This window comes from Gobius niger (genome assembly GCF_951799975.1).
Source record: "Gobius niger genome assembly, chromosome: 12".
Taxonomy (NCBI): domain Eukaryota; kingdom Metazoa; phylum Chordata; class Actinopteri; order Gobiiformes; family Gobiidae; genus Gobius; species Gobius niger.
Window position 1 is genome coordinate 11,298,758 of NC_136863.1, and position 26,817 is coordinate 11,325,574.

Genomic DNA, 26,817 nt, shown 5'->3' on the forward strand with positions numbered 1-26,817 from the left:
TTTTCCAGCGCGCTGACTGACCTTCGCTTCGTCGTAACAGGTTAATCCTCGCAGCCTACGGCCCTTTTTTTCTTCTCTGATTTTTCTTGACTTCCTGGCAGTTGTTCAAGGAATGTCACTGTCAGGAACGGGGGGTTTTAGTTTCAAAGATAATCAAAAACAGCAGGAGAGTAGGAGCGTATCGGCTGTTGACTGCTGACCTTACCCGCGCAGCGTTCATGACCCCAGAATGATGTCCTGGGAAGAGAGGGCGAGCTCACCGGACCGGCTTTGCTCTTTAATCTGCAAAAGTATTCCTTTGCCATAAAAGTTCTGTTTAGTTAGTCATATTTATGTCTTAAGTAGTGGAAACGTCCATCCCTGCTCAAGAATGTGCACCTGCGCTGTCCTGTTCCCATAACTGCCTCCCCCTCGCTCTGAGCTTTGGTGTTTTTCACTGTAGAATGGAGAGTTCATTTTATTTGTAGGCGACGGCGCACACTGACATTTTTCCTCGGGCATGCTAATGGCAAAATTCCCTCCATTTCGGACAAGAACTGTTGCATATTGCATCACACTTTTCCGGGTATATAAAAATGATGAAAATGTTGCTGTAAGCCAATTCCCCAAGATAGCTTTTTGTGCACTATTAGATATTATTGGATTGGATCATGATTGAATTAGCTTAGGAGTTAGGACATAATATTTTTTTATATACAAGATATACTGTAGCACTGCAAAAGTAAAAAATGGCTGTGCCCTCAAACATGGCGTTCTTTGCTGCTTGGTGGTTGTAGTGCCATTTAAATTTGTAATTGTCATCTTCATCATCATACAAGCATATATATCAGGGGTGTCCAAACTTTTTTCACTGAGGGCCACATACAGAAAAATATACAAACAACTGGGCCGCACTCAGTAGAGGTCAGATATATAACTTCACCTCTATTGTATTAAAGTTGGCAAATTCAATAAAATGTTAACTATGCTTTTTGTTTATTGAATATGCTTAAAGTAAAAAAACAACACATATATATTCAATTAAAGAAAAAAAATCTATTATATTTATAGAATTTGCCGTGGGCCAATTAAAAGTGGGCCGTGGGCCGCAGTTGGCCCGCTGGCCGTAGTTTGGACACCCCTGATTTATATGAACACACTACTTTCTTTTAACCTCTTAACCCCCGCCTTAACCGAGTGCCTTTTCTCCAGTTTGGCTTTACCCAAATCTAAAAGCGTTAACACTATAGGCCAAGGTAACGCCTCATTTGAAAGCTAAGACCTCCAAAACTGATCTAAACTGATCTTTTTCCTCCTGTTCGTCCTGTCGTCACATTTTTCACGTACTTTTCCCATCTCATTTTTTTCTTTATTGTTGCACTTACGTCGCTTTTGTCGTCACTTTTTAGTTTTTGCTCTTTTGTGGCTTTTTTGTCCATTTTTTGTCGCACATTCATCGGCTCATTTTGAAGCTTTTCCGTTGCGTTCTCGTTTTTGTCGCTATTTTGACAGAAGCTTTAGATCTGGGTAAAGCCAAACTGGAGAAAATGTGCTCAGTTCAAGAGGGGATGAAGAGGTTAAGTTATGTATGCCATGCTAAACTATGCTAAAATTGTAAACGGATGCAGCCCAGTAAGTAAAAGTCATTCTGAAAAGTACTTTAAATGGCATGTCTTGGTCATTTTTAGCCTACTCATTTTGACTCACACCCTGTTGAAAATTGCTCCTTTTAAATTAGTGGCTTTCTTAAACATCACTATTAAACTTGAGTCAGACTGTCTGCCTGTGTACTTTCAGATGGCGAAAGATATTATTTTGGGAACGTAATAGCTGAATACGTCTCCCTGTCACTCTCATTCTCCGGCTTCCTACTACATGCTACTTTAGGCGCGAATTATCCAGTATGGATTTGTTGCTGCGTATGACTTTTTCTGGGAACGGGGCAGACTTCTCCTTCCCTGGCAGGTTTTCGCTGACTCAGGGTGGTAGTATATAATTACACGTGGGTGCCCATCATCCGGCTGACAGCCTTCTTACCCAACAATGCCAACGTCTGTGCTCGCAAGCTAAGCCCCGGTGACTGCTAAAGTGCTCATCCCGGAGTCGGACCTCCGCTGAGTCTTGTGCCGCTCTGGCCTCTGTGGCTGGATTTGTGAGTAAGCATTAAGCAAATTTCTAATCCACATGGCTCACTTCTTTGGTTGAACAGGAGCAATGCAATGAGCAGGTACATACTGGAAGTAGGCCATTCACTTTCAGCGGTGAGTCACAAGCCACGTGCAACCCTGGACAACCTGTAATTTTGACATCCTGGTAGTATACTAGTCACGTGACGGCAGCCGCCATACTGCACCTTGTCACCTATGTAAACTCAGGTAGACTCCTGGGGGAAAAGGGTGTTTTTATTTATTTATAGAGCTTAATATTTAACTATCTTTGGTTAAACAAGGTGCTGACTGCTCTTTGTTCGGCTTATTTTATGTTACGTAGATCGGCATAAATTGGGACTTTTTGTTTTGCCCATGACATCTCACTCCATTTATGACTTCTCGACGGACCAGATTTATCCTCGCTGACTTGGCTTACCCTTTTGCTGATTAAGCATACAGCACAGACATTTTCACTTGAGCGACAGCGAGTGCAGAGTCCCCGTCTAAAAAGTTCTAAATGAAAAGTTTTGACTGTCTCGAGCTGGTTGTTGTCTGTCAAGAGATTTGTCACTGAAACCAAAGATAATTTCATTCTTTGGTATTCAAGAACAGGAAAGTCAACACAGGTTTTGCATGAATGAGGTCATAGCTGTATAAACTATCGCTTACTCATACGCTTTGGGTGTGTGCTTCGTTTGAATGAAACATCAAAGTATGCCAAGTGCGGTTTATTGAAAAGTTAGAACAGAACATTTTAGTACAGTATGTTTTTTGTCTTTTTCTGATGGTTTGACCCAGGTTACCATCCATCAGCATGGAGATTTATGACAAGTGGAATTTCACACTGGAATGGAATTTTACAGAGTGTGACTCTAGTGGTAGTGACAGCCGCAGGTGAGAAACCTGTGAGGAGGGGATCATGTCCAGCTCTTATCATTACATTAACTTTCACAAAACATTCAGGCTGGGTGCCGTTAAACGATGCCAGTCTGGTATCGGAAAAAAAGTCTAGGTACAGCTAGTATCGATAAAAGTATGAAAAAATAGGTCCCAAAAAAAAATCTTTATATTCAAATCCTAATCCCCTATTTTTTTTCCAGTGTTTGCCCCATTTTTCCCATTTTTTAAAACATATTTTTTCCCAAATCTTTTCTCGTTTTCCCATGTTTTTTAAATTTCTTATTACCAATATTTTTCCTATTTCCCATTATTTTTTCAACCCCCCCCCCACAATTTTTCCCTATTTTCCCCCAAATTATTCCCCATTTTTGACACATGTCTCTACATTGGAGATGGACCCAGTATTGTAAATTTGTAACTTGTTTACCTTAATAAATCCTTTTCGTAGTCCCTCTGGGGGTAATACAAGTGTTAATGCGATGATTGGGGGGTCTATCACCTCCCCCTGGTATCTCTGGCCAGAAAACCACAATTACAACTTTGCTGCCACCGGGTCGAAGTCACCAATACACACTAATGGAATCATGAAGAAGAAGCTAATTGGCTAACAGGCAAAGCTAACTGTGGCCACTTAAACAGTAAATGTAAAAAATTATCTCCATTGTGTAATTGGATGTACAATGTCCCTCTCTCCCTTTGTCTTTTCTGCCAGCGTAGTATTTACTCTCACGGACAGTTAATGAGTAATAAACCTTAACATGCTACGACTCCTGCAGTGGCGCTCATGGCCTCTAGGAGAATAAGTTATTTAGTTCTGCTTTAACTATAGGTATTGAAAAAGTATCATTAAAATACTGTTATTGAAAAAAAGGTAACCGACCCCTACAAAACATTGCTTACTTCAAAATGAAAATAGATTGAGGGATAAGTGGAAGCGGAGTAGTGCACATTTTTAAAGCGCACATGCACGTTTGAAACACACTTGATGAGTCAGAACTGTTCTTAGGGATCTGCCTTAATCCCTCTGAATGTAGAGCAGCTTTGTCCAGCCAAACGCCAATATACCTGTTCACAGACGTTGCCAATACTGAATGAAATGTTGACTTTATTTTGTTGGTGATTTTTATTGTTTCTAAATGTGTTATGATATCAGCTGCAGTTTGTGTATTGGCTGTATTGGTGTATTGGCTCAGCTCACTCTGTTCAAACTCCTATAAACATATTTGTCCTTGGATGAAACGTGTCCCCTGTATTAATGGCGGCTGATCCCCTCTTATTGAGATTTCACACTTGGACGAGCCAGTTATTGTAACGGAGAAAGGTGCACAGACAGACCCCTTATGCAAATCGCAAGACTAAAGCTTATTAACAAGTGTTTCGGATTCCTTTTGCGCTGTTATTAGCACGTCAAAAGAGGGGGAGGCTGATGTGTGAGGAAATTTTTTGCTCAAAACTTGAAAGTTCAGCAAAGAGATTTTCCTCAGAGAAATTATTGGTTGTGCTGTGAAGGGTGCATTATTTTAGAGAGGAATCGAAGTGAAGCTCTTTGAAACTGAGCAATGGTTGTCTAATTAATAGCAGTGCATGGTCCCCACTTATTCCTAGAAAGTGTAAAGCTAGACCAACGTTAATGTGAAAACTTTTTGACAAGTAGCATCTTAAAGACACAACTGGTTATTTTGCATTATTCAAGATTTTTAAATATATTGAACACTCTATTTGTGTAATTGTTTTGACCAGAGTGAAGCAGGTAAAACAATAGGTGGTAGTGAATGATTAGCATGTTTTGTATTAGAAGCCAGTAGTTATTGAACTTAGAACACACCAAGTACCACCAGGCCTAGATCAAGTTAGGGCTAAACCGAGTCTAAAAAGGTTCTTTGGACTAGATTTGGTCTAAATTGGGTGTTAACTAATGTCTACCATTTCACTTGAAGGTATTACTAAAGCACAATGGAATCATTTACTTTAGACTTTAAAGGAATGAAGTAGGTTGTGTTCACATGACGTCACAACTTTACCCCAAAAAATGGAGAGGTAGTGGCACAGCTAAGAATTCTATTGTGGTAACTATGGTCACCATCAAATGCTGAATTTTCGAACTTTGTTAACCTCTTAACCCCCGCCTTAACCGAGCGCATCCAGTTCAGCCTTAACCAAATCTCAAAGCTTCTTGACCGGATACTTGGCAGCCTATAGGCCAGTGTGATGCCTCATTTGAAAGCTAAGGCCTACAAAACTGATTGTCTCTTGCTTTGTCAGTTTTTTGTTGTTGCATTTTCGTAAGGTTTTTGTGGAGTTTTTGTTACTTTTTAATCACTTTTTCTTGTTTTGTCACTATTTTTACAAAGCATTTACATTTGGGTAATACCAATCTAGACAAAATGAGCTCAGTTCAGGTGGGGGTTAAGAGGTTATTGGCTAATATCTCCATAATAGCTGGACCTATCCACATGATACAAAAACGGTCACAAAGTTCAACGTCTTCTCTCTCTCAACACATATCTGATCTGATTGGAGATTTCTAGTATAGTAGTATAGGCCCCTGTTCCAACTGAATAATGAACACAACCTATTGCAGATGATTATGATTACCACCAGTGGTAAGAGAGAATCACTGGTAAAGGCAATTTGAGTGCCAACATCATCCGATGCGGGCTTTCAAATGTGGGGTCGTTCCTGGTGCACTTCCCAGTCTCATGTAGCTTTGCATTCTTTTGTTTCTGAGTTCAATGTGTTATGACCTCGACAGCTGCAAAGAGAAGAAATTTACACGGCAAACCTTTTAAATGTCGTTATAATGGGGCCCCCATTCCGAAAATGTTTTAAATGTTTGCTTACCACTTGTTTTCCCCTTCCACTCCACACCGCACATGCAAGCAATAAAACTGACGCTTTGTTTTGAAGCTTTTTAACTGCGTTTCATACCCAATAAAAGCTTGATTAAATGCACCAAACCGCCTCTACAGAGCATTGTCTACGCTGAAAAGTTAATAGCCTGTAATGGCGCCCCACAGAAGCCCTCTGATGTCTGATACGATTTCCTCACGCGTCTCACGGACCACTCCCTGCTTTTGTGGCCGCAGGCACCGAACCCCTGCTCATAATGTTTTCAGCCTGGGAAATTTAAAGACAAAAATATAGACACTTTTCACAATAATTGTCCTGCAACATCTGTTTTTGAAAGGCAACGTGTCAGTGCGATAAAAGACACGTTTCTCATATGCCCCAGGACGTGGATAATCCGGGCAGATGTTTGTCAAATTTCTGTTAAAGAAAGTGCCTCAGTGCTTGAAAGATGAATAATACTTTATTAGTTAATAAATACTGAAAGACCTTGCTTGTAGTCATGCCAGCAACTTCAATCTATTTTCATTTCCACAAGGACAAGATCAATTTCTGAAACTAAAAGATCGTTTAGAGCGGGTAGTGTGCGGTCTTCCTAAGGGCCGTCCTCTGCAAACTTTCAATAGTCACAGCACACAGGAATTTAAATGCAGAAAAGGCAAAGGCAAATGAGTGGGCGTGTGAGCAGACAACAGGGACTATCATGCCTTTTATGTTTTATTAGTTTTATCAGTGACACATGGATGACTGTAAAAGCCCGGGCAGTGGAATCACTCAGCGATGCCAGGGGCCACAAAAAGCTGCCCGCGGAGCAACAATGATGTCTCTTCAGCGGCGATGACACCAGGCTGCTCTGTGCCAGCGAGTTACTGGCTTTTGTGCATTCGACTGACCGTGCCAACCTTGGGCTGCAGGCTGAGGCTACCACGGTTTATTGTATTCTTACCATTTTCTCATCTAGACTTTTCCAAAGGTGTTCCCCAAAGGCTTTCAACATCTCTATAGGGTAGACTTATGAACATGTTGAAGACAATCTGCAAACATTTAGATATACTGTAGTAAATTATTGTGTGAACTATTATCATGGCAACAAACTGTCCTGGGTGTCATCCGCCGAAGTCCTGTAGTTTACCCTTAAAGCATAAGCAGAGTGGACGTTTTTATGAAATAGGAGTCGGGGGAGAAACGTAAGATAAACCTTTTTCAATCGGTCCGTCTGTGTTTACACTGATAGGGCCAGTTTGTCTACTCCACTCTGATATCATGGGTTTTATTGTGTGGTCATTCTGTGTGTCCATCAATGGGTCACATCAGCGTATTGTCGACTATTGTTTCCCGAGGCTGTGTGTCTGGGGAGATAGCGTAACTGCTCGGGGCTGCAGTGACCTCTGTGAGGATAGGGCCTAAAAGGAACATCTGCTCGCAGTTGCAAACACTTCACATCAAGCCATTGTAGCTGTTCTCTGTCGTGAAACTTAAGTGCATTGTGTGTAATGGGTGGCTGGAAACAAAATTTATGGATGCTTTGAAAGATGGTGGATTTTCTCATCTGAAACTCTAGGTGATTTTTATTGGTTATTATGATCAAGAATGTGAACCGAAATAAGAACAGAAGTAGCGAAAAATAGATGCCAATTTTTGTAGTAACTTTTCTCAAGACAACATTTTCCACATACGTGCCGAAACTATATTTGATACTTAAAGGTGCATTATGCAACTTGTGCGTATTTGACTTTGTATTGACCCAGCGGCTGTATGAGTGGTCAGCATGGCACCTTTCCATCACAGTGGTTTTAGGACACTCCAGGATCAACCTTTTGGATGGTAGCGCTGTTGATGGACCCTCTCACCAGAAAGCCTACAAATAAATTGATTTTGAACTTTTTTTTTTTCCGTAAAAAGTTGCACAATACACCTACAAAGTAAAACCATATAGATGCTGGGTTTATAGTGGGTACTGCACAACATTGAGATAGTCTGGTACATCAATGTGACTTACGACACCTTATGATGTTATGACGACGCAATATTAGTAAAAATTTGTGCAAACTATCGGGCTCTGAATCTGAAAATTGTAAATGCTACGTTAAAGCAGTACTAAGTAACTTATTAACCTTAATAAATCCTTTTCATAGTCCCTCTGGGGTAATACAAGTAATGAGGGGACGATTTGGCGACTTGCAGCTTTCCCTGCTCCGACCCCAAGACCCCAATACACACTAATGGAATCACGAAGAAGAGGCTAACAGGCTAACGGGCAAAGCTAACTGCGGGCTTGCACCACTTAAACAGTATTTACAGCCAAATTTGAATGAAAAAAGTATCTCCATTGTGCAATTGGATGTACAGTATCCCTCTCTCTCTTTGTCTTTTCTGTCAGCGTAGTATTTACTCCCACGGACAATTAATGAGTAAAAAAACGTAGCATGCTATGACTGAGTTACTTAGTGCGGCCTTAATATATTAAAGGATCTACGCGCTTCTTTTTTTCTGAAATGCATGCAATTTCTTGTATTAGTTTATTAGTTAATGTTTAAAGGGCACATTGAACTGAATAATGACTTTAAAACGGTCACAAAACTCATACATACCTCCATTCATCTTTGGTGGAGATATAGCCGGGGTATTTTATCGCTGACGTGCCCCTGTCTGAATCGCTCCATCTATTCGCAGACACTGGGCTCACTCAGAGGGCCATAGAGACAAGTCGGATCTTGCCCCAGCGCCGTGTCCCCAGGAGCGTGACGTTAACTACTTCTGCCTTGACTCCTATATCCGCGCTGCAGCTGAAACCAGTCTGTTATTGAGGGGGCGGCAGAGGAAGGCCGCGACAGGGTGATGAAAGGCGTAAAGCGGGGTTAGCGGGATGGATGATGAGAAGGGAGACACACCACGCTCCTTCTTCCAATATGTCCGCTCACTCTTCACCTGTCTGTCCGAGAGTGATTTCCAGTCAGTGTTACTTACTCTGTCTTACTCGCTGTCAAGATTTTGTCAGCTGCTCTCAATATGTTTACACGCAGAGCAAAGCTGGACTATGCTCAATGCCTATAGGTAAATAGCATAAGAAGTTAAACACACAGATCCAGTCAGGTAATGGTAACTAGCTGGAGGATTGGCCTGCAGGGTATGTTGTAGGTCAAAGGTCTCCAACCTGTTGCTCCTAAAAGGCTCTTATCAAGTCATAGTTATAGCTACATTTCCTCTTTGTGCACCAAATGATTAAGCTACTGCCACAATAACTGTCATAGTTCTCCTTAATTCGCTTTTAGTTTTAAGCTCTTATTCTATTAGTCAGATTAAAGAGCTCAGTGATTTTGTGATATATCTTGTCTAGCCTGTGTATCCATATCCATTTCCTCCCATACTACTCAAGTATCGTCAAAGCATAAGTCTATGTCGCTTTTTTTTTTTCTTGTAAAACTAGTTGCTTGAAATAATTAAGCGACGGACCCATGATTAGGAAAGCAGGACAACAAGGCCAAAGGTATTTGTGATAATCTTTAGAATGGTCCAAAGAATCAGTGTTTGTGGTTGTATAATATGCCTCTGCTTGGTGAATCTACATGCTGCATCAATACCTGCAATTATGTAATTATCTGAAATTCAGAGTCGGATATGTTCCTGCATATTAAAACTAGTACTCTTGATGTAGCACTGGGTCATACAATATGAACTTGAAATTGGATATCAGAAACTGGTGTGATTCAGATTGCCCCTAAAATTATATATCTATGGCCATTACTCATAAGTTCTGCTGAAACACAGTCTGAGCTAAAGTGCCTGGGGTTGTCCAGGGAAAGAAGAGGTGGGAATTGGGAAGTGAGTTTCTATTTTGAGGGACTGGTGCTGGCCCGAAGGTGAATGGCTGCAAGTTTTGGCTTTTGTCACAAGGGCGGGTGCAACTACAAATTTAAAACCCCTCATTTGTTTACATGGGCTGCGTTCACAGACATGTGCAAATGATTCTGTGTTATTTGCACACTGACTCAGCTGAATGCTTCCATAATGTCACAGACTTCTTGGCAAACTTTTTAATTAATTGGGCTCAGAATTTTTTTCTTCACTCTATTTGAGATATTTTCTGCAAAACCCCAAAGTCATTATGAGAAGTTGTCGATACAAACTTTCTATCAGATAAGCACTGGGAATTGGGTAGATGGATGACAATAGACAATATTATGTTTCTTTTATTGGAGTTTGGTATGGTGCTTCAAAAGCATGTGTTGCATAATGGCATAATATATAAAAGTAAATGAATCCTTTTTTGACTTTACTTGAGTTATATTTTTGTTGAACTTACAACTTTTACTCATTTCACGCATTTGAACGATAAATGTATAATACTTTCCACTCCACTCCATTTCTATAAAGGCTCCACAGTAAAAAATTAAGTTGACAGAGTCCCATTTATAAGCCTTATGAACAGAAGACCTTGCTGCTGTGCACATGTATTGTTAATGCCACTGGCTCTCCACAAGGAAGAAGTTTTGTCCCCTGCTTGTTGCCGTACATATGGGGAATTTGGGCACAATCTCCAAATTTTTTAAGCTAAAAATTTAAGATTGAATATTATAAAATGTTTCATACTTTTTTCCCTTTGACTACGTATGCATTTTCTAAACATAATACTTGCCAGTAATATTTTTACCAGATGTATCTGTATTTCTAATGATGAGTATTTTGCCCACCACATATGGCACATATGTTGGGCACTATGCCAACCTTTATGTTGTGAACATTTTTTCTGCCCACTATCCCATTTCACACTGCACATTTCTGTGAAATACTGTATGTAATGACCCAAAATATAAGTGCAGATTTTGGTAATGACCAGACAGTTCTGATTCCATAATAAGAAGACATCTTATTTTTCCCTAAATATGTGCAGTTTCATGCTCTAACTTTGTACCAACCTTCAGTTGCATTTCTAGTCCAAAGGAAAACATGTTTCCGGCATATGTTTGTTTTATTTCCTTGTGCTATGGACCATAGTTGAATGATAATAATGAAGTGTGTCCCATTTAAATGAGCTGGGGTAAGCGATGGGTCACACAATCAGTTGAATAGGAACCCCTGCTCTATTCAGAATGGATATGTTCCATTACGCTTCATTTAAAACCGCTACATTTTTCACAAAGCACTTTGAAATTACATTTGGGGGTGCAACCGAATGAAAAATTCATCGGCACCATTTATTTTTGTTCGTTTGCTCAACTTTAATTAACTATGCCCCAGTGGGATTCTGCTATTGCAAATCATTTCATCAATGTGTACAAAATCCTGAGCATACTTCTAGTTATAAATGCCGTTCTTCAGTATCAGAAGCTAATATCTGTTACCACAAGGAGCACAGACACTCGATGGGATGCTTTCAAAGTGTGACGTCTCAGTCTGAGTTTAAGTTCCCTCGTTACGTGTGGCTGCGGGCGACTTGAGACTCCACAGACCTTGCTCAGGATGTCTCGTTCCCAGCTTTGTTTTGCCTGTGACAGAAAGAGAGACAGAGAGCGCAATAGACAGCAACCCGAGACACTCTCTGCCAGGCCTGTTTATTTCCTGTTCGCTCACATGATCACATTTCACCGGCCAGGAGGGACAAGCACCGAGCATCATGGGAGAGTGGCATTCTCCGCTAGTGTACTGTTTGGATCGAAAGATTGGCGGCTGCCCTTTAACTTTAACATGTAACCTCTATGCCCCTAAGATGATTTTGAGAATTGAAATTAAACATATCAGAGATCAAATACTTGCTGAAAATACAATCAATTCCAACTTTGGGATTTGGAGAAAGTGGGGCTTTACTTTGCGCCACGATTAGGAGGTTCGATCCCTGGACTTTTGACTAGAGAAAAACTTGAATACCCCTGGCATAGATGGATAAAGATTTCATAAGGAAATATGTATTACAACTAAGGCCCCAATTAGCACCTTGCATAAGGCCCTCATCAAACTCGAAGCTGCCCTAATGGGAAATGTGGTGCACTTCTTTTCTTTGCTTGATTGTAGGATTTTCTGTGAACTACATCCATGTGGCACATTACCAGCTGCACAGACTCACGAATGGTATACTGATGTTTTGTTATTCATGTTACAAAAGGCTTAAGGTGTTTCTCTCCAAAGCGCTTTTGTCAGAACCCAGAAAAGAATGCCATACTGTACTTTCTGTTTACACAGTTGGCTGGGATTGAATAGCTTACTTTTGCTTAATTGTTGTAGGTTTCCCTCAAACCGGCCTGTAGTGTTGCGTTGGAGTCTAAATGATAAGCGCGTTTGAGTTTCACCTCTCTCACCTGCACCATTTGAAACGAGCAGATGCAGTAAATGATTATCCACTTTCCTCATTCCTCAGATGGCTCAACCTAATTACAGTTGCAACACTGCACAGTCGGTCCAAGCTCCACTGTTGCTACAGTGTTTGTTTTGCTTATCTTCCAAAACATTTTAGTCATTTTCTTGTATGTTTTGTTCTTCATGTGTATTGCCAGGTGTTTTTGTAGCCGTATCACATAACTTACTTGCTGTGTTTGGCTTCTAGTCAACCCTGAAGTCATGTGTTGAAGAACGGGCAGATCTGTGGCAAGGGGGGAGGCAACGAGAGGTCAGCATTTTGTTAAAAGCAAAAAAAAAAAAAAGAAAAAATACGATCTCTTCCGGGCTCAGTGCATTCCACCACAGCAGCCAGTGGAGCAGAGCCAGGTTCCTGAATGAAGTGCAAAACTGTGGGGCATCTCCCATTGTGAAGTGGGCAGTTAAGACCAAACCATCTGTCTGACTTTGGGGTGAAGTGGTCTTTTCTTTTCCGCCCACCACGTAGGCTACAAACTTTTTCATCGCCCGTGCCAAGACCTATTCATAATGCTATCGCTGCCCAAGGCGTTTAACTTTTTATGAGCGCTGTGGTGTTTTATTACCTTGTTTTGAAGCTTAGCCGTGAAAAAAAAAAGAAGAAAAAAAAGGAGAGAGAGATTGAAGCTGCATTAAAAACCCTGATAGTCATTTGCCCAGAAGTGCGCTGGGGAACTTTCTCTCTTGATCCCATTGAGTGACAGCAACATAACGCAGACTTGTTTTATTTTGATGTATTCGCAAGCACCTTCTCTTAAGGCCTGGCACGGGCAAGCTGCTCCACTTTCCGCAGTCCGTTCCCCTTGGCTGTAAGCTATCATAACTGCTTTGAAGGGAGGGCAGCAGCGCATTTAATTGGGTTACAGATTGGCATTTATGTGCTGAGGTCCACAAGATACCTCAGAGGCGCTGAACAAACTACTAGACAATATTAAACAAAAATAAATGTGGGTTCGCAATCTTTTTGTCCCTTGCTTTTGGAAATTTACCATTCACTGATGTTCCCATTGTTTGACATCTTACGTCAGCGCTGTTTAGGGTAAACACAGATATTCGAACGGAGTGCCATTTGTATGCAATGCCTTTGTTGAGCTTTACAACAAGGGTCAGATGACGTCATGTGTGTAATGATTGATCCGCCGCTAACCACATTCTCTCTCTCTTTCTCCTTTCATTTCTTTTACAGAGCCAGTGCCATGCAGCGCTAAGCAGAAGGGAGCCAAGCTGAACTGACTCGTATTGAACACCCTCTTGCGCCTCGGGCCACCCCCCCCCCAGTCCTTGATGGAGCTCAAAGTGTGGGTGGATGGAGTGGTGCGAGTGGTGTGTGGCCTGTCTGAGGAGACGTCCTGCCAGGATGTGGTCATTGCTCTGGCCCAAGCTATTGGTATGTTCCATCTTACTAAATGCAAATGGAGCAAAGACAAGGCATGCCACTTTGAGCAGAGCTTGGCTTTGTTGAGGGCCTTTGCGTGAAATTCTGAACTCTAAGCCCTCACAACCTTAAACTTGCCTAAATCAACTCACTTATGGGTGAAATAAATGATGCAGATGTTGATGTCAATGTTATTTGTTAATCACTGGTATAAAAGTGATCAAAATTTTAATTAGGTTGCATTCACGTGACATCAAGAGCCTATTTAGAATTTACCTTAAATTTAGTATTTTCCTCCCCCTACATGTTTTAACAATGTCCTAATGTGAATGAGCCTAGACCTACTCACCACAACTGCCGCTAAAAGCTGCACTGTCACTCAAAAAGCTGTTAATTCTCTACTTGCTCATGACCCATAATGCTTTGCGCCTTGGGGGGTAGCTACGAGCTGGAGGCCTTTTAGTGCGAGTGAAGCTACAGCCAAACAATGATGAAAAACAACTTCTGCTGTGCTCATAATTGCTCCAACAATCGAAAACGGTATCCGGAACTACAACGCACTACACGCGAGGTTAACAAGAGCTTTTTTCCGATCGACATTTCAAAATCAATAGTTAGAAAGGTATGGATATTTTTAAGCTTTGGTTTTGTGGAATTAGATATTTTTTTAAGGTATTTGGAAGATTAATGTTGATGAAAGCTCGCAACACCATATTGTTTACATTAGCGACCCCCCCAAGGCGCAATGCATTATGGTGTTGCGCAAGTAGCAAGTTCGGGTCCGAAATACCGTCAGGCATGAGCTTAATATCGAAACTGCAGTTACACGCAAGACCTGAGGTGGCAGTAGTGAAGATAAAAATCACAACTTGCATAGTCCCTTTAAAGGTGCATTATGCAACTTTTTATGCGGGGAAATATATATATATATTTGTGCATAATTTAAATTGACCCAATGGTTGCATGAGTGGTCAGCATGGCCCTTTACTTTCGTTCACAGCGGCCTCTGTGACACTCCAGGATCAATTGTTTTGAAGTTTCAGGTGAGAGGGTCCCAGAGACTCAAAAAACAATTGACCCTGGAGCCACTGTGATGGAAGGTAAAGGCGCCATGCTAATCTGCTGGGTCACTAAAAGCTCAAATAAGCACTAATTTTTCCACTTAGAAAGTTCCATAATGCACCTTTAAAAACGATCAAAGTACAGTTGATATTGGTTTCACTATAGTTATTGAGCCTATTCATATGAAGCACTGACTTCGAGCCTGGTTTTTGTGGGAAAACACAAGATTTAGGTCAGTTTTAGCCTCAAGGTCTAAAGTCTAGTGCTGCATTCTGCACTTGCTATTAGGCTACAAACTGTGTTAAATTGGAGCACATGGTTAATTTGCTTAAACTAATTAATTTATTGCGCATTGAAATTTGAAAGGTAATACGACTGATTTGCATCTGCTCTATAAATAAAACTGAGATTATATTTAACGTAGGCTTTTGTGATTTCAAAAGTTCAACATAAATCACTGAAATTCCTTTTTTTGTGCATTATTTTGCATAAAGTATAAAATGCTAAAAAAAAAAGATATATTTCAGCATTCTTTTTCTCCTGTCTTAAAGCTCGTCCACATTTCCTGGGTCAGACATCTCTGTTTGCCACAGCAGCATTAAACAACACCACTCCACATTTAGAACTCTCCTTCCGTGAGTGAGCTGCTCGCCAAGTCATAAGGGAGGATTTGTCCTAATTTCAGAGTCTTGTGGAAATTTCAGTTTCCTCAATATATGAACATTTTAGACATTGTGCAAAGTATTATTTATTGGCTTTTTAGTCCTATTGTCAGTGTCTCGGGCTTAGAGATATTGGCATCATCACAATGCGTCTGCTGTATGCTGTTTTCTCTGTGCATTACTTTCCAGTCCAGAGGGAGGGAGTTGATTGTTCTGCTGCAGCTTCTGAGTCACGAAGTGTCTATAACTAAAAACAAAAAGGATTTTGTTATTCATTTGCTTGTAGACGTTTAAACCCTTGTCTTCTCTGTCCACAGGCCAGACGGGTCGTTATGTTCTGATCCAGCGCCTGAGGGACACCGAGCGGCAGCTGCTAGCCACTGAGAAACCTCTGCAGTCTTTAGCCAAGCTGGGCCAACATGGAAGTGAAGTTCAGTTTTTCTTAAGGCGCACTGGCCCCAGCACCAGTGATGGACCTAACTCAAAACAGGACAGACAAACACCTCTGCCTAGACAGTGGGAACCGGAGCCTTTAAAACGCAATCAGCCCAAGAAATCCCTCACGTTTAACCTGGGGCCAACAGCGTCTCCCACATCTCCCAAAACCAAAGCCACGCAGCTTAAGAGGTCTCCCAGAGACTCCCCTGAGCAGAGGGCCTCCCCCTCCCCTACTTCCCCTTCACCCTCTCCTCCCGTGGGACCGTCCAAAGAGGAGGTTTTCCGAAGGGTCCTGCAGCAGCAGGAAAGACTGAGGGCCATTGAGGTCCAGCTGGAAGCTTTGGAGAGAGAGTCCCACACGTGGGAGCGCTCCTACCCCTCTCCATGCCCATCCCCTGTTTCAGACGTTCACCTTCAGGAGGAGATGGACCTTCTCGAGCAGGTGGTGCGCAGGAACCAAGCAGAGCTCGCTCATGAACAGTACTGGGAGGACGAGCTCCAGGTTGAGATGGAGAGAGAGACTGGCATGAGGAGGAAGCTGGGGGAGCTTCACTCTACACTGGACGACTGTGGCAGACGCCTCCATGAGTTCTCTGTGCGTTCTGATCAGCTGGAGCAGGAGATCCAGAGGGAGATCCAGATCCAGACAACACCAGAGGACTCTCTGGACGTTGTGAAGGCAGAGCTGCAGAGCCAGGACAGACAGAGCTCAGAGCTGGACCAGCAACTGTCTGAGACTGACAAGGCCCTGGGGAAAGCAGAGTCTCTGCTGCAGGTAAGGAGAGAGGTGACTGAGAAAGGACTATAAAGACTTAACGAAACAAACTGTGTTAAACGTATAGCACTCTACACACCTACACTACACCCTCTCCTCCCCAAGTCCTGCAGCAGACTACACTAGAGACTAATGAAGCACATACTGTGTTGATTTGAATTTGTATGCTGAATGCTGACCTATATTAATGAATGATATGAATTACCATTAAATATATAGGATATTATGTATATAAAAACTGAGATTTATAGCAACTGAACAAAGTCCTGAACTGGAATTGCTAAAGTATCAGTCTGTGGCATCATTGTTTGTTTACTTTGGTGGTTGTCATAGTTGTGGCTGTATCAATAAATGCCTAACCCAGTCAAACTTCTAGTTTCCTCATCCATTATATGTTAATGCAAGACATTTTTCTCCTGAGCTTCATGTAAAATCAAATGGGCCAGGGAGGTGATAAAACTGTAATAATGAGCCCATTTGCTGGCTGTGACATCCTTATGGATATGGGTGACTCCTGGTTGAGCTGAAAAGATGCATTACTTTTTGAGGGGCTCTTACAGACAGAGACTCACTGCTTTTGGCGACAACATGTAGTCTGCTTTAGTACAAAGCTGTGATTGTCATTCACAACAGCATGTCATAACATGCACCTGTGAAGAATTTATCTTCAGCAGTTATAACCACAAAGATGTTGCCACTACAGTTTTCGCCTGGAGGGATAGGACACATTTGTTTCCTTAAAATACCCGCGGGCTTTATCAACAAAGTACTGAGCTGGAAGGTTTCTCGTTGGTCTGTGGCTGATGTGTCGAGGTGGCGACAGGCTGTTTAAGTGAGGGCTGATGGGCGCACCTTCCCTGTCATTAGGCTAATGGAGGTAGACTCGCAGGTGTGAAGCGCCTCAGCAGTCTGTCGGAGAGTCCAATACTAATTACACACGTACTCGGCTGAGGCTACAGCGGGCCCCCACATTGATTCAACACAAATGGATAGGCAGTTAAGACTGATTGACTGGCTTGTTTGTTTAATCTGTCCGTGTGAAGGTGATGCTTCTTCCTCTGCAGGGGATCCTTTAAGTCCAAATTTCCAATAATGAGAGCTGATGAATTTGAAGTCCTCTGGGAGGCGGCCAGTTTATAGTGTGAGGAGGTTTGTACATCTACTCTTAACGCTTGATAACTGCTGGAATCAGGGGAAGAGAGACAGACCTGAAATTGTGTCTGTCAAACCATAGATTTACTGAAGCCCAAGGCCCTAGAAACTGATGGGATGAGATAGCATTGTTCGGTTTGTCTTTACTGCCACCATGTGGACAAAGCGTGCTCTTTCGTTTCACTTGCACACACTGGCCAAAGACAAATAATATTAGGATAAAGGAAAATATCAGTTGACTGTAGTCATTAGTACTCGCAATACTGTACTAACTACTATAAAACAATACAATAGTACAATCACAGTTACCTCTTAGGACATCAACAAATATAGTGCATATTATTTGAAATATTAATTCTAGCCATCTTTGACTTACAACATTGATTTATCCAAAAGTGATGTAGGAAACAGTAGGATACTCAGTTGTTGGTATCAAACCTGATTCTATTAATTGGTGCTTTCCCATGCTGTCCCTGTGTCCCTCAGGCCAAGCAGGACGAGCTGGAGGATCTGAACAAGGAGCTGCGTCAGTGTAACCTGCAACAGTTTATCCAGCAGACAGGGGTCCTGCCCATGCACTCTCAGTCACGCAGTGAGCTCGAACAGCTTGAACTGGCCCATTTGCTGCAGGAGGCACAGAGAAGCGCAAGTATGGACACTGTATTTGCACATTCAAAACCTATATTTGAACAATTCTTAGGTTTATATATATGTTTACCTTGGAAACTCCCCATGATCCGGCCACATGTTCAAACAGAACATTATGAACGTTACAATGTAGAAATTATCCAGCTCTCCATCCAAGTCTAAATCGCAATATAGATTTCATTGCAATAAACAGTGCAGCCCTAGTTTTCATTTAGTGTCTGATAACCCGTTGTGTGATCTCTGTTTCTCCCCACTTAGGCCGAAGTGATACACCGGTAGAATCCCCGCCTCGCCCCACCGCCAAGCAGTTCCTGGGCCACCCTCGAAACCTCCAGAACCCTCTAGTGTCCAGCCTGAATCCCGAGGGTGTGTATGTGTGAGCCCCTCCCCAGCCTCCTCTCCTGCCCCTGCCCTGGGACCCCCTCGTGTTGGTTGCATCACTTTGGTGTTTGGTGGAGGTTCTTCTTTCTGCTGCTCAGGCTCCTTCCTACGCTGTGCCATTCAGAGCAAACACCTAACACTCCCGCTCTCTCATGTCTCTGGATTTTTTACAGCAGTTTTATCTATCAAATCTTCATTCCTTGTTTTAAATATTTCTCTCTGCTTAACCCCCGTCTAACCCTCTGATGTGCTGGACTAACAGCTGCTGCTTTTTATTTTAGCATTCCCTCTTTTCAATAATGCAGGCTCTGCCTATTCTGAATCTAGTACATGCATTTTCCTTTTATGGAGCCTATTCGCTTTGGGAATGACTGTAGCAGACGTTCTGATTGTCGAGCTACTTCATACTGTGATACGAGAAGATAACAGACCAATGTCATTTCATTTGCCTTTTAAGTATGGATACTGGTTGTATGTAAAAGATGTATCTATACAATGCCTTGTACTTTGGTGACACTTGACTTCCAAAGAGCAAGAGCCTGTCACTGGGGGCTCTGCAAAATGTGTTGCACTGTCCTAGTCTTCAACTGTGTCGAACCATGGTCCATTTCTGTCTGCATAGAAATGCATTTTGATCTAGGTATCTTTGATACTATATTTTTGTGAATCCTCAAACTGAAACAATACATTTCAAGAATATGCAGCTGGACCATGGTTGCGAAAATAACGTCATAACCCTCTGTTGGGGTTCTTTTATTTTTTACTCTAAACATTTGACCTGTCAAAATCTGCTTTGAATTGCATACCAAAGTTCACACAACTGAAAGAGAAGGAAAGTTCTTGCAATCCCTTTAACATGCTATTGATGACACAGATCTAGTTTTTTTTATATATATATGTTGATATATATATAAATGATTAAAAGTTAATTTGCCTAATTTCATTGGGATTCCAAGTCTATGTACAAATATTCGTGCCATTTGAGTACACTGATGCAAATGTTTAAAGGTGCATCATGCAACTTTTTATGTGAAAAAAAAAGTTGATGTTCGTGCGTATTTGACCTTGTAGTGACCTAGTGGCTGTAAGTGGTCAGCACGGTGACTTTACTTTCCATCACAGGGGTTTCTCGGACGCTCCAGGATCAATTGTCTCTCCAGTAAACCTACAACACAATTGATCCTGGAGCGTTGTAGAGACCACTGTGATCGAAAGTTAAGCGCCATGCTGAGCACTCATACAGTTGCTGGGTCACTACAAGGTCTGTACTTTGTAAAGTATACAAACAAACAAGGTCAAATATGCACAACTATCAACTTTTTTTTCCACATAAAAAGTTGCACAATGCACCTTTAATCAGACAGTAATTAATACGTTGCAATGGGATGTAGAAAATACTTTGTTCTGCAATATGAATTCTCTTGCAGAAATACAATTTGTAAACATGTTAAAGCGACTGAGCAAGACTGTGTTACCTTTCCCTCTGTACTGACAGGTCAAATTGATGTGTTTGTCTGTGCGTTCCCTCTTTACTGTTTACATGCGGTGTGTTCTTGTACAACTGGCTTTGGGGTCTGTTGACATTTCAGTGCTTGATATATATAGACTTTGGTACACGGGTTTACCTGGTCGTGTGTGCACTTCTGGTTGGCAAGCATGGCGTGGATACGGGACGGTCTTTGTTGAATACTCGAGTCTTGTCCAAAACAAAGGGAGCTTCATCCCCACTCATCTCTGTGTGTCTTACAGTCCTCACAACCCGAGAAGCGTCTTGGAGGTAAATCTCGGGAGCACGTGGCCAAGGGAAAACTTACTGAGTCATCAATAATTTAACCCCACTTCTTTTATTTAGCCTTCCATGATTTTACTTATTATACTATATGTACATAAGACGAATATATTTACAAAGTTTTGCTACTGTATAACGATGTATGGACTGATATCCTTGTATTAAATGTAAAATAATCTAGACTTTTACTTGGAGAAATTATTAATGTATTTAAAATTAATAAATTGTGCTATGTGTTTAGACGGTCAACTGTTGTGTGATTTTTCTCACTTGTGTAAAAAGGTTTTAAAAGAAAAAAATATCAAAGCCTCTTTATTGTTTGAATTTGAGATGGAAGGCAGCCATGACCATAGTTGAGGTATTGAAATATCGTCGACTGGACCGGGTTATCATATGACTTGTGTCCAAGACAAAGCACGAGAAGAGATGAAACGCAAACAACACAGTTCAGTCTATATTTGAAGAGTTCATTTGCAATAGCAGATATTTCTGAGTTTTGAATCTCTTCTTCAGAACTGTTTTGGATATTTGTCACAGTACTCTACACATATAACTATTGTGAAACTAGAGTGGAGTAAATTTGATTAAAGGTGCATTATGTAACCTTTCATGCAAAACAAATTTCCTGTTTGTACGTATTTGACCTTTACTTTTTATCCCGGTGATCTCTAGGATGCTCTAGGATCAATTGTTTTTCGGCTTCTTGGTAGGTTGTCTCTGCTGATGGAACCACCTGCATGGTTCTGCTGCGTACATCCCACCCAGAAAACCCATCGGAAAACCCTAAAAAACAGTTGATCCTGGAGTGTCCTAAAGGCCACTGGGATGAAAAGTAAAGGCGTTATGCTGACCACTCATACAGCCACGGGTCACTGAAAGTTCAAACACGCACTTCTTTTTTTCCCCCCCACATAAAAAGTTACATAATTCACTTTTAAGAACAAGTGACTTTATATTATTTTATTTTTTATGGCACTGAAGCAAATCTGGTGATGAAAAATGACAAGGATACGTTGAGTTTTTTAAGAGTCTCTTATCTGTTTTTGCAAATTAACTATTTAAAAACTGTGACCAACATTTCAAATGAATCAACTTTAGAGTTCTCAAACAGTGGTTCTCAAACCTTTCAAACTGAGTACTACAGTGTGAAAAGTGTAGTAATCAGGCCAAACATGCCTGAGGAACCTTCTTCCTAATTCAACATCAGAACAAAATCCCCAATACCACCAGGCCATAGTCAAGATCTAATCAAGACTAAATTGAAATCAAGTCAAAACCAGACAACCATCTAACTTCAGTGCATTACTAAAACATTGATTAAATTGTCTCTGATTAAAATGAGCACCTGAAGAAGTGCCTGCTTTAGACAATTCACCCTCACATATTTCCTGAAGTCACTCCAGGTCCCTCGCTTATACAACATCAATTATTAAGGCAGCGCTGTATACGGTCTGAACATTACAGTAACCCAAGGCTCATGTATTATGGATAGTGTTATTGAAATATGCATGGCTTCCACAGTGAGCGGCACAATGCACTCTGTGAAGCACAGTTTTCATTTCTGGGTGTTTTAAAAAGGTGGAATTCACAGGTGGCTGATGGGGCAAGTGCGAAAGCAAGGCGGCGCACATCCTGGCATCACATCTGCTTCTGTCACGCCCAATGAAACACAATATATCTACAGGATATGATTACTACCACCTAAGTGTACAAGAGAAAGTGCCCAGCAATCTGTCGAGAGGCCATTATCAGAGCGTTCTTATTGCCCCACATTACTTCCTCTCTGTCCATCTGTACAGCAAACTGAATTTATGAGGTATGTTTATAGCACAAAATAAAGTTGGTTTCAGTGAGGTACCGTGGGCTCAGAAAGCATTCATAGCTCTATATTCACCATGTTGTTATGTCGGACTCTGACACCATCAATCAAAACTGTGATTATTATGTTTTACTTTTATGGACAGTATATGAATGTTTCGAAACAGCTGAACTATGAATGAGAGCAAAGTGATGGATCTACTGGTATAGTTTCTGAATATGTTTAATAAGCTTTACTTTCATATTTATTTTTCATTTCATTTTTTTTTTGTGATACTGGTAGCGTAATCTGTATAGAGTGTTTGCCCATAGAAAGGAAATTCAAATGATTTTAGTGTCAGACTCCTAAATAAAGAAATATGAGCTAAAACTAAAACTTCATGTAAATTGTAAATACAAACCATAAAGAGAAAAAAAGGGATGCAAATTAGATTTTTGTATTGTTTAATTTGAACATGGTTATAGGGAGACATTGGAGCTCTCAATGCCATAATGGTATACACAGAAAAGTTGTCATTTAGGGTGTCTTGCACAAAATATACCAAAAGCAGTATTGGACTGATTTGCTGTTGAGCGTGACCCCAGATTTATTATGAAAATACGTCAGGTTCATGTCAAATGTAATCCTGTATAAAATACGTTTTCACTCACCAACATATTATGAGACATATTTTAAAAAGTGATAATTTGAGCTCTGTCTGCCCAATTATTTCTACAGTCTATGGCCCAACCTCAGCCCTAATGAGCGATAATGATTTGTTTTGTTAAGTCCTGTCAACTGTGAAAGATAAACAGTGTCCTGGCAGGGTTGAATGGGCGCACAATGGCACCACTGAGGGCATCCCTGCAACGTGCACGTCCTCAAATCCTCCCCCTTCATTTGTTTATCCTCCCGAGTAAACATGCTGGCCATCACGCCAGCAAGTGACATGTCCCCTTGACTCACGTCTCTCCTATACCCTGTGTCTGTGCAATTCTTAAAAAAACAATACAGCCCAAAAACATCCTTGAAAACAGTCAAATTCTTCCAAATTTTGCCTCCCATTCTTGCCACGCTTTGAACTTTTCACCCTGCGTATCAAGTGTGATATGATTAACTATGTTCAATTGGATTACACAGAGAAGATTTAGGCTCGTCTGGCCTGGCAGGAGTTAGATAAGCCTAAGACTGTTGTTTAGATGTCTGGGGAAAACATCACAGCGCATGGTCCAACACTGGCACCTGCCTGTTATTCAAGTGTATTGCTACAACATTGAGGTGATTTCATTGACTGTTATGAGTAACACAGCTATCATGTGATCACTAATGAGGTCCCAGAATGAGGACACTTATTTTTAGCTCCTCACAATCTCAATTAGTAAATTTTAAAACAGAATTTCTGTGCATTCTGTAATGGCCCAAAATTAGTAGGGAGTCCAATCTCATAAACAGGACATTAACAGATTGATGTTGGTTGACTCCATGCAGAGGGAATTACTTCGCACGTACAGTGGCACTCCGCATGACCCTGAGGAACTAGTGCTGAATGACAGATGAGGTTTAGAGATGATGCAAAGTGAAACTTTGAAAACAAAAGACATTTTTGGCAACACTTTTCTATCTCTGATATGGTTAACTTAGAATGAGTACATGATACATAACAAGTAGTTTTTATGATAAAAAAAAAAAATAACAAGTAAGAAGTTGTATTAATAATATAAATTTAAGGGAAGCTATTTTGGCGGAAGGCAGCATTGAAGACATTGGATCCATGGCCAGCAAGGCGCCTGGCTCCTGAACAAGGTACAGTATGTGCACATGAGGAAGTAGGCTACAGTACACAGGGAGACCACTGGGAGGGCAGTGATCTAAGAACAGGCCTGTCCCAGCCAGAACATGCACGGGACATATGAGTTCATGTACAGTGGGCTGCTACTGTAGATGTCTGCTCCGGCTCTGGCTGCCTTTCGGACGTGGTGTTCCCAAAACCAGGTTAGCCGCTGTCACACGCACAGTGAAGCTCGCAACTGGCACAATGTGCGTTAGTCAGTGGCTCACCTGCTTTTAGATCACAGCCAGGACAAGGGATACAATGAAGCGCACTATCTGTGAAGTGGCAAACAAAGACTGTGTGATATAGGCTATGCATTTACGTCAACAGCATCAATAAAACAATATAATAATGATATAATAACACGTGGATGAAGGGCTATTGCTTTTAGACACATGAAAACATCAGATTAAGTATAAGGCTATTAATAGTCCCAGCATCGCAAAAAATAGTGAACCAATTTTGAATGCGTAATGGGCACCAGAAGTGGTTTCAGAATGAATAGTTTTTCAAGATCGCAACAGCCAATTAACTTTTAGAAATCATGTGTAGTCTTTAATGAGGTAATTTAGAATCAAAACCAATATGTGCTGAACCGATAATTTCCTCTTTTTTTATTTTTTATTCATTAATGTGAAGGCAGAATAAATAATTAGAGCAGATAAAGAGAGCCTACTCACCATGGTCCAAGTTTGTCTTCTGGATGACTTTAAAACCACGCAGTTCCACTTGAGATGATGAGAACATGCCCAGACCCTTGAGCAAACCCCTGATATAATTTCACCCCCTAAAAGAAATCTCAGAGCGGCTTTAAACTTGGCTGCATTTGAAAGAATATTACACTACACCGAGGCAGAAGTTCAGTCCACTTGCACTACCCCTACCCTGCCCACTCCCCTGCATCTGCAACCCGTCCTGGATATGCAAATCGCAGGCGAACGGGCACCCGCACACGCCAATAGACGCGCGTAATGCAATGAGATGTCCCGCCTGCGCCTGACAACTGGCCAATCAAACGCGCGCAGGGGCGGACCCGCTGTAGCCATTAAGTTTGATCCGTTTCTAGAGTTATAGTTGGGGTGCGGTGCGTTCAGTTTCGCACGTCGTACATTAGGAACAAACCATTATCTTTTTAACAGTTTCCTGCCCCCGACAGCGCCTATATAGGTCGTGCACGAGCGACAGTCCTATTTAAGAAGTATCCACGCGCCGTGCTGGGTCACAAGTGTCGTAACATGTGCATAAGCGCTCGTTTTGCACGGATTGCGCGCAGACCACGGCTACCCCTGCAGTTGGAAGTGGTTGCTCTCGTCTTGCTTGTGTACAGTGTTGCCATGAGCGGAGTGTGGATGTGCACGTACCAAGGATGCAGCATGACGGTGTGATGTGATGGTGACGGAGTGGAGGGGAAGCGGCGATAGCGCTCAATGATTTACCGTGTGAAAGGAATTAAAGAGCAGATTAAGTAGGATTCATGTAAGACCATTATCTTCGACTGCACCAATTTAGTCTAATTCCACGTTTATTGCCAAGATTGTACAAAACTTCGCCCATAAGTAGGTCAGCTAGACAGAAACTCTTCAATTCTTCTATCTTTTTTGTTATTGTTAGGTATTATTAGCCTATTATTATATCTTTATTATTATTATTATTTATTTATTTTAATTATTTTTTATTTTATCTTTTTAGCTTATTTATATAGATATTATTCAGCATTAGCCTATGGGAATAAACTCTTGCTTGATAGCCTAGGGGTTGAAATGGTTTATAAGCAAAACATTATGACCAAGTGAACTGAAATACAATAGCCGACATATCAATTGTTATCATTATGGCTCCTATATCCTCATACATGATCTTCATTCTTAACCCTCACCGTTCGCCACTGAGTGTCAAGACAAATTACTGAAATGTTTAATTGAGATCAATTTGGCTTCCGTTGCCATGCTGTTGCTATGCTGTGACACCATCTGCATAACCTGAACAGGGGAACATTTTGTCCTCAACTGTCTGTCCTTTGTTCCGAGTTTAAGCAGGAAGCACGGCAAGCATGAAGATTAGAACAAGTTTAGAAATAATCTAAAAACACGATAAAGTATATACTTAACATTTCTGGGGGTATGATTCCCCGGACCCAAATTAGCAACACTATTATTAGAGTGTGAAGGCTAAATGAGTCAGGGGTACCCATCCTTTAAATGGAAAAAAAAAATCTGTCCTGTCATCAAGGTAATTTGCCAAGCGAGAGGGTATGTGGGCCTATAGGTCAAACAAAAGACATGGCTGGCTGGAAATGCAGGGGCATTTATTGAGAATAGTCATGAGCTATTTTTAGTACAGTGCTGTTGTTTTTTACATGGGCTCATTTACATACATCAACTACAAACATTTCCTTTGTAAGTTAGTTTAAATGCAATACATTTTTAAGAATCTATTTTATTGCAGTACTACATACAGTATTCATGTGTCCCTCAATAATTACATGTATGCTTTTATCACAGGGTAGTATTCAGTTATTCTTGAGTAACTTTTTGAAGAAATTGTAGTTTTATCATGCAGTACTTTTTACTTATACATGAGTAAAATTACAATGAAGTATCTGTACTTGTGTAATAATAATTGTTCCTTTTTTCCCCCCGCTGTTAGTAAATCTTTAAGCGTAAATGCTTCATTTTGATCTAC

The 26,817-nt window shown here is 41.2% G+C and overlaps 1 protein-coding gene and 1 long non-coding RNA gene across 4 annotated transcripts in view; one reads left to right on the forward strand and one right to left on the reverse strand.

Moving 5' to 3' along the window:
• The window catches only part of rassf7a (Ras association domain family member 7a), a 45,384-nt gene extending 24,663 nt beyond the window's left edge, over positions 1-20,721 (forward strand). For all 3 annotated transcript variants that reach the window (XM_079568526.1, XM_079568525.1, XM_079568524.1), the window contains 5 exons: positions 13,411-13,611; positions 15,641-16,536; positions 18,175-18,337; positions 18,595-18,702; positions 20,467-20,721. In XM_079568526.1, coding sequence (XP_079424652.1) covers positions 13,509-13,611; positions 15,641-16,536; positions 18,175-18,337; positions 18,595-18,702; positions 20,467-20,498 — 1,302 coding nt within the window. In that variant the 5' untranslated portion in view covers positions 13,411-13,508 and the 3' untranslated portion in view covers positions 20,499-20,721. The remainder of the gene's footprint in view (positions 1-13,410; positions 13,612-15,640; positions 16,537-18,174; positions 18,338-18,594; positions 18,703-20,466) is intronic.
• Positions 20,722-23,983: 3,262 nt separating this feature from the next.
• LOC306971460 lies at positions 23,984-25,014 on the reverse strand. Its single transcript, XR_013793453.1, has 2 exons — positions 24,816-25,014; positions 23,984-24,410 (listed from the first exon to the last, which is right to left on the reverse strand). It is a non-coding gene; the product is annotated as an uncharacterized lncRNA (long non-coding RNA).
• Between the last annotated feature and the right edge of the window lie 1,803 nt (positions 25,015-26,817).